Below are 17,578 nucleotides of genomic sequence, written 5' to 3'. Positions count from 1 at the left end.
GCTCAGCCCCCAAGCAGCACCTTGATTTCCACAGGAGCCCTGAGCAGCCCTTTGTGTAGAGCACTCTGGGGAGAGCAGTGAGTGCTGAGCCCTGGGCTTGCAGGGGCTGAAGCACAGCCACGATGGACACAGAGCACAAAATCAGCAGGGACATGCAAGGCTCTCCCTCAGTGGCTCACAGCAAAGGGACACACCTGGGGACACGCCTGGGTGATTCCCACCAGGTTAAAGTGCTCCTGGAGGTTCTCGTTAGTGCAGCTGATGCAGAACTGCCCAAAGCTGTTGTGCTCACACATCTCAAAGCTGCAGGCAGCAGAGACCAGAGTAAGGCACCTCCCAGGCAGAGCCACCCCAGGCACCCAGCTGTCCCCTCTGCAGGGACAGGCATGGCTGAGTTCCAGCTGGAGCAGGACAGGGACCAAGTCCTCCCAGGCAGCCCAGGAGAGGGGAGCTGCTCTTGCCCACAGACTTCCAGGAGGCCAGTGGAGGTGTGGTGACCCTTCAGTGACCACAGGGCAGGGCTGACCCTCCTGTTGGAGATGAGTGACGAGCTGGTGGCTCTCACAGTGAAGGGTGAACATTGTGTGTGTGTTCAGAGAAGTTTTGTATGGTTGTGTTACTGCAATGTGTCCTCCCCCTCATTGCTGTCATGGGATGGCCTTGGTCCTTGGGGCATTTGGGAGGGTTGGCTCGTTACTATGGCAACACCTGAGCTCTAATCCAGGTGTAAGAAAGGGATCTGCACCCCTGGACAGCGAGGAAGGACCTGACTGACAAGACTTTAGGATGAGCTAGAAGTACAAAAGGCAGAGCATCCATCTTGAAGAGGAGCACATGGCTGATGGTCACGGGGGCTCCCAACACTGTAATTTTCCCTTATTTAGTCCTTTTGTTGAATTTTTGTTAAGTTTTAATAAACCTTTATGATTTTTCAAAGTGAGCAGTCGTTTCTCACCCTCCTCACCATCCAGCTGAAGACCTGATTGTGCCTGTCCTTGGCCAGGGCACCCTGGGCATGCAGCACCTGCTGCCTGGACAGTGGTGTCACCTGGTCAGTGACACTTTGGGGTGGCAGAGCCAGCCTGGGACACCTCCAGCAGAGCACAGAGTAGCCCCAGGGCCTCGCTGCCTGGCTGCAAAGGGACAGTCCTGGTCACTGAGGCCTGGCCTGGCTGCAGCTTTGGGGACAGTTTAGGGTGGCATCAAGTCCTCTCCTCCCTCCAGGCACAGCTGTCCCCACGCTGGTGCTGCCCTCTGGTCACTGTGTGTCCCAAGGACAGGATGGCAGCAGGATCCTGAACAGCTCCAGCTGCTCAGACTCAGTGACACCTGTGGGCAGGAGAGGGCTCCCTCTGATGCCTCAGGTTTGAGCTTTTCTATTTTTCAGGTTCTGTGCTGCTTTAGTGTTTGGGTCTGGGTTCACATTATGGGATGGTGAGCTCTGTGCACAGAGCAGGGAGACAAAACAATTCCTGCTCCAGCTGGGCACCAAGGACAAATGATCCAAATCTCAGCCCAGGAGCACAAACCCCGTGGGCTGGAGAGAGAAAAACAAGGGTGGGACTGGATGGGCTGGGGCTGGAATGGGACAATGAACTGCAAGGTGCAAATGGAGCAGAACTGATCAAAGTGAGAGACTGTCACCGACATAGTTCATGAAAAATCCTTTACTTAGGAATTTTCCTCTCCTGAGAGCTGAGAAGCCTCAGGAACGGACTGTAAACAATTCTTATCTGCTGCTGTGGAATGCAACAGGGAGAAATCTGTGATTGGCCCCGTCAGACTGTTTTCAATTAAGAGCCTATCACAATTCACCTGTTCGGCCCGTCTCGGGCTGAGAAGACTTCAGTTTACACATTCTTTTCTATTCTGAGCATAGCCTTGTAGTGAAATCCTTCTCTTTATTCTTTTAGTATAGTTTTTATATCTTATATATCATATCATAATAAATCAAGCCTTCTGATGCATGGAGTCTACAATCTTGTCTCTTCCCTCATCCTGGGACCCCAGAAAACCACTGTAATAAGAGACCTCGTGCCTGGTCGAGCATTTTGGGACCATTTTGGTTCATCTTGGGAGCAGCCCTGGCTGGGCTCTTGTGCTGCCCAAGGTGGGTCCATTGAGGCCTTCTAATAAATCCCTGCTTTATTCTTTAGCTCTGTCCAGTTTCAGTTCTAGCTCAGCCCTCACAAGGCATCCCTCATCTCTGGCCACACCAGCACAAGGGCAGAGCCAGGCCCCATCCTGTGCCTGCTCTTGGTCCATGGTGGGCAGAGCTGGAGCAGCTCCAGCCCAGCCCCAGGGCGGAGGGTGAGCAGGGCAAGCAGCAGCACAGGTGGGTGCTCAGGTGACACAAGACTCTCTTCTCACCTGTGTTAAACCCCCTGCAAGGTGCCGCAGGCCACCAGGCTGAGCAGCCCAGAGGTGACCCAGGGGACACCCAAGCCCCACAGCCCCTACAGCTGCAGGGTGTGGAGACCCCCCAGGTCAGAAATGAATGCCCCAGACCCACAGGAAGGGGTGAAGCCCCTCCAGCTCCCTCCAGGGCACCATGGGTGGGAGCCCTGAGCCCCTCAGAGCCATGGGGTCTGACCCCCCCACTGCTGCTGCCAGTGCTCCTGATGCCTTTTCTCTGCCCCTAAAAACACAACTCAGACACAACCAGAGGGATCAAAGGGTGCCTTTGTATGAGGAACCTCAGGTGCACAAACTCAGCAAAGGTGGAAAAGGTTGAAGATGCACACTGGGCCTGACCCATGGACAGTTTTTGGATTCTACAATTAGCATATCTGACAAGAACCCTCCAATTAGAAACCCCTGGTGAAGTAATTCCCCAGATCTAGCACCTTGGAGGTTCCCCCCTTAGGATAAGGGTTTCCCTGTTTGGGTTTCAACCTTCTAAGTAAAACCAAGACAGCCAAACCAACAGGTGTTGGGTTTTTTTTTGTTTCTTTTCTGCCTGGGTTAGGGTTGGGAGTGGAAGCATTTGAGATGCTATTTTGTGTTTGGACTCAGATGTTTATTAGTTCTCATCTATATTACAGACTTGTGAGTTCTACAGTATTTCATAAACAAGCTGTAAAATGGCTCTGTATTTATTTCTGCAAGGTCTTTTAAGGAAAAACTATCTAATTAAGAAATAACACTTAAATTATTTTTAATTTTTTACTTTTACTTTTAATCTAATAACTAATCATCTATGTGGACTTTTCTATCTAATTACACAAAACCACCCAAACCCATGAAGAAGAAGGTTAAGAAGAAGGACTGGCTACTGACTTAAAACTTTTATCTTAGTTCTATATATATATTACTATATTCTAAAACTTCAAGTTTTCTATCACATAATATTACCCACTTCTATTCAAACTATGTACTCATAATCTTAGTTCTAGCATTGAATTTTGGAAGCCTTCTCCACAGCCTGAGGTCAAATGCAATGTTCTCCTGGGGGTCTGTGCCTTTGAACACAGAAAGTCTGTGATTCTCAGCAGCCAGGGTTCCAGCACAGGGGTCCTGGAAGTTTTGTCTTTCTGCCTGGGAAAAGCGTGAAACTAAGCTACAGCATGAAGCTGCAGATCAGCAGCTGAGCGTGCAAAGGATATAGAGAATATATAAAAGCAAAAAAGGGTAAACCCCAAAGGCCATCACTCCCCCTGCCCCGCCTGCCGCCCTTTAATTAGCCGTTAATTGCCGCTAATTGGAGGCGGAGGGGATTATGTTCCCCACCCTGGGGGTGCTGGGGTTGGACCCCCCAAGACCCCTCCCAACTCGGGCACCTCGGTGCCCCGGATTCGGGACACCACAAGAGCTCCCTCGGGGTGTACAAAGAAGCCTCATCAGGCACCCCCGACTCTGGTCACCCCAAACTCTCCGTCCCTCCCGCCTGGGACACCCCAAGTTCCCCTCGAGGCCAGCCAAAGACCTCTCCTGTTTGGGATCCCCCAAATCTGTCCCCACTGAAGGGCACCCAGGGCCCCTCCAGGTCCCTCCAGGGGTGCAGGACACCCCAAGGCCCCCAGAGCACGGCCCCCTCCCCTCATGGCAGGGACTCCAGGTCACCCTCGCCCTGCTGGGGCTCCAGGACCCCGACTGTCCCCACTGCCCGTGGGTGCCACTCTCCAGGGGTGTCACTGTGTGCAGATCCCTGTTTGCCATGGCCCCTGTGTCCCCTCAGCCCTGGCTGCTGCTGGCAGCAGGTCTCTGCTGCCCCACACAGGGCCTGAGGGGCCTGGCCAGCCCTGCAGGGCCAGAGTGAAACCCTGGTGCCACAGAGAGTGGGGACAGCTGGGACAGAGTGACAGGCTGGCACCTTCTCCCTGGGCCCAAGGAAATGTGAACAGGTACCAAGAGGCTCCAGGCAGGGAGACACTGGCTAGCACAAGGATTCATATATAGTAAAAAGTCTTTATTAAGAAGGCTTTGAAGTCAAAAAATAAAACTCTTGATACAATTTTCATAACCGTCAAGTCAGCTCAGCAAATATATAATCAGTACTTTAGCCATGTAAGGTTAAAGGTCCGTTATTTTCTTTTTAAAATAAAATATATTTTAGTTTTTAAAATTTATTCAATAAAGTACATATTTTCCTATAAATTCCCTACATATACATAAAGAGGTAAAAAAATAAAAAAATAAAACAAAAACAAAGAAACCTAAAAAAAAAAAAAGAAAAAGAAAAAAACAGCCCCAAAAGAACCCTCCAAAGTAACCCCAAAATAAAATAGAGATAGAAATCTGTCTGTTCTTTGTGACATGATGTGTTAACTGTGCCCCCTCCATTCCATGACCTCCTGACCTCACATCACACATTTCTGGGCAGTTTTCACATTGGCAAAATACAAGATAGACCTGCATTTGGAAAAAAAAAAAATTATAGAACCACTGAGAATCATCAAAAAAAAAAACCAAAAAAAAAACCTACATACAAAAAGAACCACAAAAAATTATTATAATAATAATAGAATGATTTTAAAAAAATAAAAGACAACCCTTGCGTGTCCTAAAATAAAAAGTGCAACCGGACCTTTTCTTTCTGGTTATTTCAGTTTGCAAACGGAATACTGGTATTTGGGAAGGACTGGTGGAGAACAGCCGGGCTCCCTCCCCAGCCCCACAGCCAGGTGAAGAGTTAAAGCTATTCTGTAAACATCGGAGTTTCCTCCTCGCGGAATTCACGCCCCTCTTTCCTCATCCTCATCTTCTTCTTCTTCTTCTTCGGCCCCTTGGCCCCCACCCTCCCGACCCCCCGCTCGGCCTCCCCCCGCCCCGCCGCGCCCTCTGCGCCTCCAGCTGCCGCCGCCTCTCCCCCCTCCCGCCCCTGCGCCCATCGCATCTGGTATTAAATAAAAAGCTCGATTTCAACAGTAGAAAGTCCTTAAAACGCCGTGGTGTTGGGGTGGAGGGGGGGCCCCGGGCGAGCCCCCGGGCTAGGAGAAGATGTGGATGGCTTGGGTGGCGGGCACGTGGCACGCGGGGCACTGCGGCTGCGCCCGGCCGCAGATGCGCAGGGCGCACTCCATGCAGAACAGGTTGTGGCCGCAGGGCACCAGCGCGGCCATCACCTCGCTCTCCAGGCACACCATGCACTCCCGGGAGCTCTTGCGGTGCCCGTCCGAGCTGCTGGAGTCGGTGGGCGAGCCCGAGGCGGCCGAGATGCTGCCGGGCAGCGAGGAGGAGGAGGAGTAGCCGGTGCTGTTGGAGAAGGAGGAGAGCGAGCCCTGGGCGGGCAGCCAGGCCAGGGCGCCGCTGGGGTCGCTGGGGATGCGCCGCGCCGAGGGGTGCTCCAGCCCCGCCGCCCCGCTCTCAGGCAGCGTGGGCGAGTGGCGCGGCGTGGCGGGGCCGCTGTTGCGTCTCTGCGAGCTGTTGATGGAGGAGCAGCTGCTGAAGGCCTGCAGGGGGTTGCCCGAGCGCTCGAAGGGCGACCAGATGGTGGTGGTGGGCGTGGTGAGGTCGAGGGCCAAGAAGTCGAAGCCGAAGTCGCACTCGTCGGAGCCCAGCGGGGCTGGGGGCTCGCTGAAGGTGCTGTAGGGGCTGGTGGGGCTGGCGGCTGCCACGCGCCCACTGTAGAAGGACTCGGTGGAGCCGCTGCCCAGGGAGCTGAGGCTGTCGTTGCGCAGCGCGGCCGAGGGGCGCTGGGCAGGGTGCGGGGCCTTGGCCCACGGGGCGGCCGCGCCGCCCTGCAGGTCGAGGCAGACGTCGGTGCCGTTGGAGTGGAAGTCGTTGTCGGCGTTGACGTCGATGAAGGAGCCTGTCCTCATGGTGATGTGCGCCTCGATCTCCTCGCGCGCCCGGTCCACGTTCTCGGGCATGCCCGTCACCTCAAACACGGGCTCCTTGTCCCGGCTGGGCGTCACGATGTAGGTGTGCGTCTGCTGCTGGATGCGCTTGATGGTGGCACCCTTGGGTCCCACCACCAGCCCCACCACGCGGTAGGGGACCCTCACCTGGATGGTGGTCTGGCCCGGCAGGTTGGGGGGCCCCTGCAAGGCCCCCGTCAGCCCGTTGACTTTGTTGCGCGTGGCCCGGATCATGGAGAAGTGCTCGGCGGCCGAGAGGATCTCGCGCTTGGCCATCTCCACGTCCTCCTTCCTGCCGGTGACGATGAACACGGGCTCCTCGCCCCTGACCGGCGTCTTGATGTACGTGTTGGTCTTGGCACGCAGGGCTTTGATTTTGCAGCCTGCAGGGCAAGGAGAAGGGGGAAAAATGACACATCGCCTCACGGCAACCCTCTGCTCACCCAGGGTGAGGACTCAGTGGACCAGCAGGAACCAGCAGGTCCCTCTGGCTCTGCACCTGCAGCATGGACACCATTGGAGAACAGGGTCCCTCCTGCCTCCAAGGCAGATGGGGGCTCATAGTTCAGTGCTGGGGGGCTGCCCTGGCTTCTCCCAGCTCCTGGCACTGCTCTGAGCCTCAGAGGTTGGGGATCAGCAGGATGCAGCCCGCAGCCCTGCTCCAGAGGGCTGGGACAGCCATGGGCAGAGGTGCCAAGGCAGGCAACCATGGGGCACCATCAGGGCCACTGAGCAGGTGAGAAGCTGGATTCACTCCAGAGGTGTTTAAGGAGGTACAAAGAGAATAAAGATGTCAAGATGGAAAGAAAGGAAAAGGCTGTTTGGATCCTGCAGGTCCTGAGCCTGACACCTCTGAGCCAGCAGCTGAATCTGAGGAACAGCCCTGGATGCACTCCTGGAGGGACAGGGGAGCTTGACCTTCCCCAGGTGGGGGACACGGCCACCCCCTCCTCTCCCTGTCCCACGGGAGGGATCCCCCGTGCCTGGGCTGGGGCAGGGGTGCTCCCAGGGCTCCTGCTCTGCCTGTTCTGGGAAGTCCTGCTTCCTCTGCAGGAGGAACGTGATTCAGCAGGCAGAGCTGCCCACAGCTGGCTGTGGGATTGCAAGATGGGGCTGCAGCTCTGCCTCGGCCCCATGCAGCCCTGAGCACAGCCCTGGGCTCTGGCCTTGGTCCTGGCAGCATCGTCCAGCCAAAGGCTCCTGCTCTCCTCTGGGGCTGCAAAAGGCTCAGCTCTCCTCCAGGGCCCCTTTGCTCTGCCCCACTGAGGAGCAGTCTGTGGCTGCCAGCCAGCCCCACTCCCTGCACCCCCAGCCCTAATTGCATCCACTCTCAATTAAGTCCCTGCAAACCAGGCACAGCTTAACCAAGCTGAGCTCAGTGACCACTGGCACACAGCAGTGAGGGACCACTCTGTCCCCTGCCAGCCCTGAGCTTTGTAGGGCATCCAGCACAAAGCTGGGAGCCAGCAGGGATGGAGGGGGCTCCACTGGAGCCCTGGGCTTGTCCCTGGCCATGGCAAAGGCTGCTGCAGATCCCTGTGGATAAACAGCTCGGCTCCTCCGGGCACAGCCAAGCAGCTGCAAGGGCCTGGCTGGCTCAGGGCACTCCTTCCCCTCCTCCTCTTCCCAGATGCTCCCTGAGGAAGGGCAGGGCTGCTCTTCCAGCTGTGAGGCTGGAGAAGGAAAGGCCTAGAAGGCTGAAGGGCCTCAGTATATGAAAGATGCAGAGCTGCTGGAGAGAGTCCAGAGATGCTGCCAGGGCTGGAGCCCCTCTGCTCTGGAGTCAGGCTGGGAGAGCTGGGGCTGCTCCCCTGGACAAGAGAAAGCTCCAGAGAGAGCTCAGAGCCCCTGGCAGGGCCTGAAGAGGCTCCAGGAGAGCTGGAGAGGGACTGGGGACAAGGCCTGGAGGGACAGGACCCAGGGAATGGCTCCCACTGCCAGAGGGCAGGGCTGGATGGGATCTTGGGAATTGGGAATTGTTCCCTTGGAGGGTGAGGAGTTGGGTTTTTGTAGCCAGGCTTTGGTAGCAGCGAGGTTAGAGGGGTGGTTTCTGTAAGCCAGAAGCTTCCCATCTCCAGCAGAGGCAATTCCAGCCAGCTCCAGCATGGACCTGCCACTGGCCAAGGCCCAGCCCAGCGAAGATGGTAGAGACACCTTGGGATCATGGGTTTAAGAAGGAAGAAAGGTCTTGAGCAGCTGTAATTGGGTCTGGAGCAGAGCAGGGTTAGAAGCTGATAGAAGCAGCTCTGCAGACGCCCAGGGCAGGGCAGGAGGAGGGGCAGGAGCTGAGATTCCCCTGCGGCCTCCAGAGAAAACCATGGTGAAGGCCATGGAAGTCCACAGGGGTGTAGATGCACCTGCAGCCCCAGGAGGAGCCCACAGGGAGCAGGGGCATGCCCAAGGAAGGCTGTGAGCCTGAGGGAAGCCTGAGCTGGAGCAGGGTCTTGGCAGGGACTGCAGACCCCTGGAGAGAGGAGCCAACGCTGGAGCAGCTCTGCTGGAAGCACTTGGGAGCCTGAGGGTGCCCAGACTGGGACAGGGTGTGGAGACCTGTGTCCCCTGGGAGGGACCCCACATTGGGGCAGGGGCAGTGCTCCAACTCTTCTCCCTGAGCAGCAGCAGGAACAATTTGGGATGAAATGACTATGATCCCCATTCCCACCTCCCTGCACTGCTGGAGGGCAGAGGAAGAGCCCAGGAAGGAGAGAGGGGTAAGGGGAAGGTATTTTAAAGATTCGTTTTCTCATGGTCCTGCTCTGATTTTGTTAATAATAAATTCAATTAGTACCTCCAAGTTGAGTCTGTTTTGCCCTTGTCCATACTGGGTGAGGGATTTCTCCCTGCCCTTATCTCAACCCATGAACCCTCTCCTGTATTTTCTCTCCCCTGCCCACTTGTGGAGGGCAGTGATGGAGCAGCTTTGGTGGGGGCCTGGAACCAGCCAGAGGAAACCCACTACAGTGAAAGAGGCTGCCCAGAGCAGCTGGGGCTGCCCCTGGATCCCTGGCAGTGCCCAAGGCCAGGCTGGACAGAGCTTGGAGCAGCCTGGGACAGTGGAAGGTGTCCCTGCCATGGCAGGGGTGGCACTGGATGAGCTTTAACATCCCCTCCAACCCGAACCATTCTGGGATTCTGTAACTCAGCCAGGGCTGGAATGGCACAAGAAGTTGAATCATGTCTGTCCCAAGCAGGCAAATCAATCCAGGCTCTCCAGCAGAGCAGAGGGGGAACAGGAGCTCTCCGGGCGCCAAGCCTTGGGGATGACAAGAAAAAAACTGTCACAGTAAGTGGTGTCAAACTGGGTGGTGTCACAGCCAGGCTCTTTGGCACCACCAAGCCCAGACAGGTGGATTTCTGGCTGGGACACACAGTACAGCAATGGCCCAGGGACTGGGGCAGGGCAGAACCATCAAAGGTGACATTTACTGAAGCCATTACCATGTGCCAACTCCTACAGGGCTGTCCTGGGAGAGGCACCTGCAACTCCCACGTTCCCCTCCCAGATTTATCCTGGTGCCTGCTGTAGGATCTGCCCCTGCTCCACTGCTGGGCAAAGCAGGACAAGCCCAGGGCAGTGGGAGGAGGCTCTGCTGTGCCTCCCACAGGCACCACCCTCATGCCCAAGGTCCCTTCATCCTCTGCAGCATCACAGAACCATGGAATATCTCAGCTTGGAAGGGACTCACAGGGACCATTGATCCCAGCCCCAGTCCCTGCACAGGCACCCCAACACCCCCACCCTGAGCAGCCCTGAGAGCTCCTGGAGCTCTGGCAGCCTTGGGACCATTCCCTGGGGAGCCTGGGCAGTGCCCAGCCCTTTCCCTGAGATCCAAACCCAGCCCTCAGCAAGTGGCAGTTTCAGGATGCAAAGCCACTGGCAGCTCCAGGAGCTGCTCACAGAAGCCACTCAGGAGCCACATCCCACGGGGACATGGCCCAGTGAGGCTCCTGTTCACCCCACTCCATCCCACCAGCAGCACCAGAGGGACCCAAACCATGCCATGGCAGCACCAAAGAGAGGAAGAGTTTGTCTGGCTGCTCCTGTGAGCTCTTCACATAGACAAAGCCAGAAACCTTGGACAGAAATCAAAGGGTGCCTGGCTTGGCCAGTTCCACCCTCCTCAAACCAGGAGCACAGGAAAAATGCCCCCAGCTCGTGGCTGCTGCATGCTGCCAGGGTCATGGATGGCACCAAACACAGCTGAGGTGGGAGATGGGTTTCCCAGGGGAGGGCAAGGAGAGGACGTGGCAGGTCTGGGAGGGGTGGGGGGATCACCCCTGCCTGTCCCAGAACCATGGCAGGAAAGGCTGGAAAGGGAGGCACTGCCTGAGGCTGTGCTGGCACCAGCACCAGGAACTGCCCGAGACTATCCCCAGCAGTGGGACACACCAAGGGGCCAATCTGTCCCGCCCTGTCCCCAGGCCCAAACTCCTCCTGAGACATCCCTGGCCACAGGGACTCCCCAAAGGTCCCAGACTCAGAGCAGGCAGGATGGGCACTGCCCACGCTGCATCCAGGGCAGTGTTTAACACTGGCACAGCGAGTGATGGCTCTGAGACACTGGGGACAGGTGACACCAGCTCTCAGCAGGACACCCCTGTCCTGCAGCACAGGCTCATGGCTGAGCTCCCAGAGCCAGATGGACTTGAACTGCAAACTGGGATTTAACCAGCAACTGCAGCTGGGGAATCATGGAATGGGTTGGGCTGGAAAGGACCTTAGAGCTGATCTTGTTCCACCTGTGCCATGGCCAGGGACACCTCCCTCAGTCCCAGGCTGCTCCAAAACCCATCCAGCCTGGCAGTGGGCACTGCCAGGGATCCAGGGGCAGCCCCAGCTGCTCTGGGCACCCTGGGCCAGGGCCTGCCCACCCTGCCAGGGAACAATTCCTCATTCCCAAGATCCCATCCAGCCCTGCCCTCTGGCAGTGGGAGCCATTCCCTGGCTCCTGTCCCTCCAGGCCTTGTCCCCAGTCCCTCTCCAGCTCTCCTGGAGCCTCTTCAGGCCCTGCCAGGGGCTCTGAGGTGTCCCTGGAGCCTTCTCTTGTCCAGGTGAGCACCCCCAGCTCTGCCAGCCTGGCTTCAGAGCAGAGGGGCTCCAGCCCTGGCAGCATCTCCGTGGCCTCCTCTGGCCTGGCTCCAGCAGCTCCACATCTTTCTTGTCCTTGGAACGATCTGGACCAGCACAAGACATTTTAGATGAGCCCCTGCAAACCTCCATCTCCCTTTACCCCAGCACACTGTCACTCCACCCTGGGTGGCACATCGCTGTGAAGCTGCTGCAGGACTAGGGTCATGCCCGAGGGGGCTGTGGAAAGGACCTGGAGCTGCCTGCAAGTGCCAGTGAGCTCCCAGCCCAGGCAGTGCCAGGGCTCAGCCCAGCAGCAGCAGGTGGCACCCACACATTCCCCTGGCCAAGGGCTGCAGAGCAGAACTAAGTGCCAGACTGCTGCAAGTCTCCACCCAAGTGGCTCTAAAGATCCAAATAAAACCAGCCCCAAACCAGAGGACACAGGGGACAGACCCAGGGATGCTTTAGCCCCAGCAGCCCTTTGTGAACACCAGAGCCTGGCTGAGAGTGGCTCAGCTGCAGTTACATCTCTGGTGGAGCTCTGAGTCCCTGAGGGCACAAACTCGTCCTGACACCCAATGGCCACACTCAGCTGCTAGGAAACCCCAGCATTCCAGAGGTGTCCCCCAAGTGACAGCCCCCTGTGCCACTACACCCAGCTGTGCCTGCAGGAACAGCCCCACTGGGGGATGAGCAGGACACTCCTCCCAAACTCTGTCTCAGCTCCATGCCCTCCTCCTCTTTCACCCTCTCCCCATCCCATACAGCTCCCATTTCTTTTCACTCTGCAGAACTTCCCTGGATGAACCCATCCCACCAGCCCTTGGGATGGGACGTGGGTAATTTCTGACAAGGACCAGAACCCAGGGAATTCTCCCCAGGATAATGTGCTGATGGAGGCAGGAAAGGCAGCTGCTTTCCCTGGACATCCTCACTTGGCATCACCACAGAAAACTTGGCTCTCTGTGAGAAGCCCCAGACAGATCAGGGCTGAGACCACTGCAAGAGCCCATGAGAAGCAGTACAACCCTGGGAGAGAGGGCTGGGAAGGGCCTCTCCATCCTCTGGGCTCTGGTGATGGATCCCACGCAGCTCATCCATGCCCTGATCCCAGCTCAGCCCGGGCAGCCTCTGCTCCCACATCAGGTGCCTCCTGCCACGAGGAGGACAGAGCCAGCTCATCCCCTTCCAGACCACACCTCTGCTTGACCAAGGAGGTCTGTGCTGGCAGTGCCCAGCTCTCAGCTGGTAAAACCCAAAATGCACCAGCAGAGCTTTTTTGGAGCAGCCTCTGATGGCACCAGGCAGGAGGATGGTGTCTGTCACAAACTCAGGAACCCTCTGGTGCCTCACCCATGGCTCTTCCTCTTCCCCAGCTCTGCAGCATCTCCTGGCCTCTGATCCAGAGTTCTGGAGCTCCTGGTCCCCTTGGTCCCCAGTGGATGGCACAGGATGGGTAAGGAGAGGGGCCAGGTGTGGAGGAGTAAAGGCTGCACCTCCAGCTCAGCTCCTGTCCCCTTGCTGAGTGCTCCTTCCCAAATCTGCACACAGGAACGAGATCATCCCTGCAGCCCTGCTGCAGGAAGCCAGCATATCACACCTTGGCTTCTTCTGCAGACACTGAAGAGAGGGACGGGGAAACTGGGCTCCTCTCCTTGGGACACAGTGTGCAGCCAGTGCCAGCTCTCAGATGCACAGGCAGATCCTTCAGCAACCACATCCATCTGTGTGACCAAGCTTAGGATTTCCCAGCTCTGCTATGACCCAGCTGGGAGGAGACAGCCAGGAAGATGTGCCAGGTGCCTCCAGGGACATGGCACCTGGCAGGAGAAAACAGAGAGCAGCAACCCAAGGCTCTGAAATGAGAGGATTCCTTGCACCCCTGTGACCCATGGCAAGGTTACAGGTGCCCAGGCTGGCACAGAGGGGCCCACGGTCACCCTGTGCATCCTCTCAGCACTGGCATGCCAGCCACACTCCAGCAGTGAGGAGAGGTGCCATGTGCCATCCTTCCCTGGATTTACCCTTTGAGCATCCCAGCATCTTCTATAAACAGCAACTTTCCTTCTGTAGAGCTGTGACAGTCCCCAGGTGTTACAGATGGGGAGAGGAGCTGTGGCTCCATCCATTGGGAGGCACCTGGTGTGGGAGGGAAGAGCAGACATTGCTGGAAATGCCCCTCCAAAGCTGGAGCAGCAGGAACCCACAGCAGCTGGCACAGCAGGAATCCACAGCAGCACAGAGCCCCCATGCCAGAGTCAGGGCAGCTCCAACACCTGCCCAGTGCTCCTGGTGACTCCTGTTATCCCCAAGGCTCTCTCTGCTGGATGGCAAGAGGAGCCCACGCTGCTCCAGTCAGTGCCACAGCACTTTTTCCAGTCTCTCCCACAGCAGGAGTCATGACTAGGCTGGCAGGTAAAGGCACAGCCAGGGAATCCCACCCCAGCCATGTGGACAGGGGGAGAGGAGCCCCAGATCCCAGCTGGAAGTGGAGCCCCAGATCCTGGCAGGCAGATTCTGCTCCGTGGTGGCACCGATGCCAATCCAGACATGGGCTCATGACAAAACCTCCTCCAGCTCAGGGAAGAAAACACCAATTTAGAGAGATTTAGAGAACAAAGATTTACCTGATGGGCTGCTGCTGCTCCTTTGTGAAAGGGTTAAATTAGGGCATCTGAAGGGGAGAAACTGAAGAAAAGAAGTAGGAGAAGTTGTGCCCAAGTGCCTGTGTCCCACCTGAGCCTGCACAGGACAGGACATCTGTGTGCTGGTCCTGGCTGCCAGGACCTCCCTGGTCCCCACTTGCCACAGCAGCCAGGTCTGGGCAAAGCAGGACGGGTCCCAACAGAACCCCAAGTTGAGATCCTGAGCCTTGTCCCGACTCCAGCCCCTTCCATGGCACCCAAGATGCACATCTTCATCCCTTCCCATGTTCCAGGCGTGGCAGCACCACAAATTTCTGTTCCCTGGGTCACAACCAGGCTGGGCAGTGAGGGAAAAGACAAGAGTGACAGGAACATGGTCTGGGTGACCCAACTCAGCCCTGCAGTGTCACCAGCAGGGCACATTTTGTCACCACGATGGTGATGGTGCAGCCAAACACCCCAAGGCTCAGCTCTACAGCCAGACCTCACTGCCATGGGGCTCCCAAAACTGAGGGAGACTCGCAGGGAGGCCCTGGGAACCAGAAGGTCTGGAGGGGGAGAGCAGCACAGGGTGAGTGAGAAGGGCTCTACTCAAATGAACTCAATATTGCTCAGGCTATACCTGAGCAATATACCTGAGCATCCCTGCTGTGCTCCAGCTGCCAGTGGCACAGAGAGCAGCTGGAGCACAAAGCCACTGCTGCCAGCCCCGTGCTGCCCACTGCCCGTCCCACAGTGGGACCAAGGGTGCCGAGTGCCCTTCCTCAGCAAAAACCCAGAGCAAGGCCCCCAGACTGGGGGGGTCTCCCAGCATCCCGGAAGGCCAAGAGAGGAGAGGGGTAGGAAACACAAGGGGAAGCCCCAGTTCCTGCCCAGGGGCTGCGGCTGCAGCAGGGAGCTCCAGCTCACAGCTGGCCCCAGGTCACCTCCAGGCCCACACGATGCCCCTCCAGCAGCCCTCCTCAAGCCAATATAATAATTTCTTTGGCAGTATTTTTTTCCGTAAGTTTCATAAGCCCGTGAAGCTTAGCGAGCACCCAAACTCCACCGAGATGTTTGGGCAGGTACCTAGCTGAGCCCCGAACTCCTCGGGGTGCTGGAAGGGCAGCACCGGGGTCTCACAACACCGAAAAACACCCAGGGCAAGGAAGGCACCGACCGGCAGCTCCAGAGCCAAACGCAGCCCTTCCCCGGCAGAACCAGCGGGCTCCCAGCAGAACCCAGCTCCGGCACAGGCTCTGCTTCACCCCGCGGCTCGGCTGAACCCGGCGGCGAGGCCACCAAATCCAGGTCTCATCCAGCCCGGGAGGAGGAGGAAGAGGAGGAGGAGGAGGAGAATCCCCGGGAGCAGGGCGCGGTGCCACGCTCCGCTCCCCGGCTCTGCCCCGGCGCTCGCCCGGCCCGGCGGGGTCCGGCAGCCCGGGGGGACCCCTGGCCGGGGCGGCGGGACCGCAGAGGGGTGCACGGAAAGTTGGGAGGCCGGGAAGCGGGGCCGGCTGGGAAGCAGCGCAGGCCAATGGGAAGCGCAGAGCATGATGTCACCGCGCTCATCACAGCATGGCTCTGGCTAACAAAGAGAACAATGAGGCTGCCCAGTTCCCCGCTTCCCCCCTGGAAAAAAAAAAACCCCGACCCCCAACCCGCAGCCCCCCCGGGCACGGAGGGCTGGGAGCCGCCGGGCAAGGGCAGGGCTGGGGTGCCAGACCCCACAAGGGCAAAACAGCCCGGAGGTCACGCTCCCTGCCAGGGGATTCCTGCCGGGATCCCTGCGGGCAGCAGCTCCCTTCCTTTTCCTTTTTTTCCCCTTAAATCCTCCGCCCTGGGTCTTTTCTTTTTGATTTTTCCAGGTGAAAGTTTGGTTTATTTGGTACGTCCTGAAGACAAAGCCCACTCCAGGCACACCCACCCGACGGGGGTTGGGGCGTCCCTTTGTGACAGGTGGGTGCGAGGGGCTCCAGGGCCACCTGCGGTGCTCCGGCCACCACAAACGAGCGGGTTAATGACCGTTTATATCGGATTTATCAGTAGGATTTGTAAACGAAGTCTGAGATAAGGGGCACCGTTTACACGCCGGGTCTGAGATACGGAGCTGGAGGGGAGGGGGCAGAGGCACAACTACAATGAAAGCGAAGCTCTCGCCTCGCTCCGTGTCCTGGCAGCTCCCACGGACTCGCGTGGCTCCCGGGAACTTTCCGTGGGCAGCCGGCGTTATCCCACCCGGGCCGATGGAGTTTAATTGCTATTTCCAGGCAGTTCGCCGGGACCGGAGGGGAGCGCTGCTCCCGGGACCCGCGGCCGACTTTCGGGGCCGCGGATCAGTCGCCGTTAAGGTTCCGCCTCCGCAGGGAGACAAAGCCCCGAGACTGCCCCAAATCGCGGCGGGCGGCGCGAGGGAGGAGGGTGCCCGTGTCCCGCCGTGTCCCCACGCCGCGTTACCTTGCCGGCCCACGATCTCGGCGACGTGCTCGGAGCTGGGCACGGGCACGCACTCGGTCATGTTCACGCTCTTCTTCCTGCTCGCCGGCGGTTCGGGCAGCAGCGCGGGCGGCCCCAGCGGCGGGGCCAGGCTGCCGAAGGCGCCCGCGGCCGGGGCGGGGGCCGGCACCGGGGAGCCGCCGCCGCGCTCCCGCTCCCTTAGGCCGCCCGGCCCCGCGCCCCCCGCCGGCTCCTCCGCGCCCTCCAGCCCCAGCAGCGAGAGCTGGTCCAGGGTGAACCTCAGCGCGGCGGCTTCGCCCTGCGCCGGCGGCCCCTCCCGCTCCCGGCCGGGCTCGGGCTCCGGCGGCGGGTCCTGCCCGGCGGGCGGCGGCGGGCTGAGCAGGGTGAGGCAGCGCGGCGGGCCGCGGGCCGGCTGCCCGGGCTCGGGCTGGTACATGGAGCCGGGCATGGCGCGGAGCGGGCGCGGAGCGCAGCGGGCCGGGGCCGGGGCGGTGCCGCTGCCCGGGGCCGCCGCCGCCGCCTCCCTGCGCCCCCCGCCCCGCCCGGCGATGGGCCGGGCCGCACCCGCCGCGCGCATGCGCGCCACAGCCCCGCCCTCCGGCCTGGGGCCCTCCCCGCCGGAGCCACGCCCACCGGGCCACGCCCTTCCGCGCCACGCCCTCCCCGCGGAGCCGCGACCCGGGCGATGGGTCCGGGAATTTGGGGGGGGTCCGAACATTTGGGGGGTTCTGAGCAGCCCGGAGGGGTCCGAGCATTCGGGGGAGGTCCGAGCGTGGGGGGAAGGGGGCCCTTAGCATCGCAGGGGGAGAGGAGCGGTCCAAGCATCGCTGGGGCGTTCTGTGCATCCCAGGGGAGCTCTGAACATCCCGAGCGTGCCCGGAGGGGGTCTCCTAAAATTGCAGGGGGTACTGAGCATTCCAGAGACACTCCAGCAACGCAGATGGTTCCAAGCATCCCGAGAGCGTCCGGGTATCCGAAGGGGATCTCGACCAATACGGGGTGTCGATCATCCCGAGGGGTTCGAGCAGCCCCGGGGCCACGAGCGTTCCCGGGGCACGGCACCGCCGCCCTCCCCCATGCGCAGCTCAGACACGGCTGTTCCCATCGCGGAGCGGGGCTGAGTGCCT

The 17,578-nt window shown here is 59.0% G+C and overlaps 1 protein-coding gene across 1 annotated transcript; it reads right to left on the bottom strand.

Annotated features, from left to right (window-relative positions):
* Positions 1-4,393: 4,393 nt before the first annotated feature.
* On the bottom strand, positions 4,394-16,899 carry MEX3D (mex-3 RNA binding family member D). The gene is made up of 2 exons (XM_050986048.1): positions 16,452-16,899; positions 4,394-6,682 (listed from the first exon to the last, which is right to left on the bottom strand). The coding sequence occupies exons 1-2, from the start codon at positions 16,897-16,899 to the stop codon at positions 5,430-5,432; spliced, it is 1,701 nt and encodes a 566-aa protein (XP_050842005.1). The 3' UTR covers positions 4,394-5,429.
* Positions 16,900-17,578: the final 679 nt, after the last annotated feature.

The sequence above is a fragment of the Serinus canaria genome, chromosome 28, assembly GCF_022539315.1.
Source record: "Serinus canaria isolate serCan28SL12 chromosome 28, serCan2020, whole genome shotgun sequence".
In the NCBI taxonomy this organism is placed as follows: Eukaryota; Metazoa; Chordata; class Aves; order Passeriformes; family Fringillidae; genus Serinus; species Serinus canaria.
Note: the sequence above shows the minus strand (reverse complement) of the source record. Positions and strands in the feature narration are given on the sequence as shown.

What these genes read in the sequence shown, in the direction of transcription:
- MEX3D (XM_050986048.1), bottom strand. Translation starts at nt 16,899, where the DNA reads ATGCCCGGCTCCATGTACCAGCCCGAGCCCGGGCAGCCGGCCCGCGGC. An exon ending in CGAGATCGTGGGCCGGCAAG is followed by an intron (nt 6,683 to 16,451) that starts GTAACGCGGCGT and finishes CTTGCCCTGCAG; the next exon opens with GCTGCAAAATCAAAGCCCTG.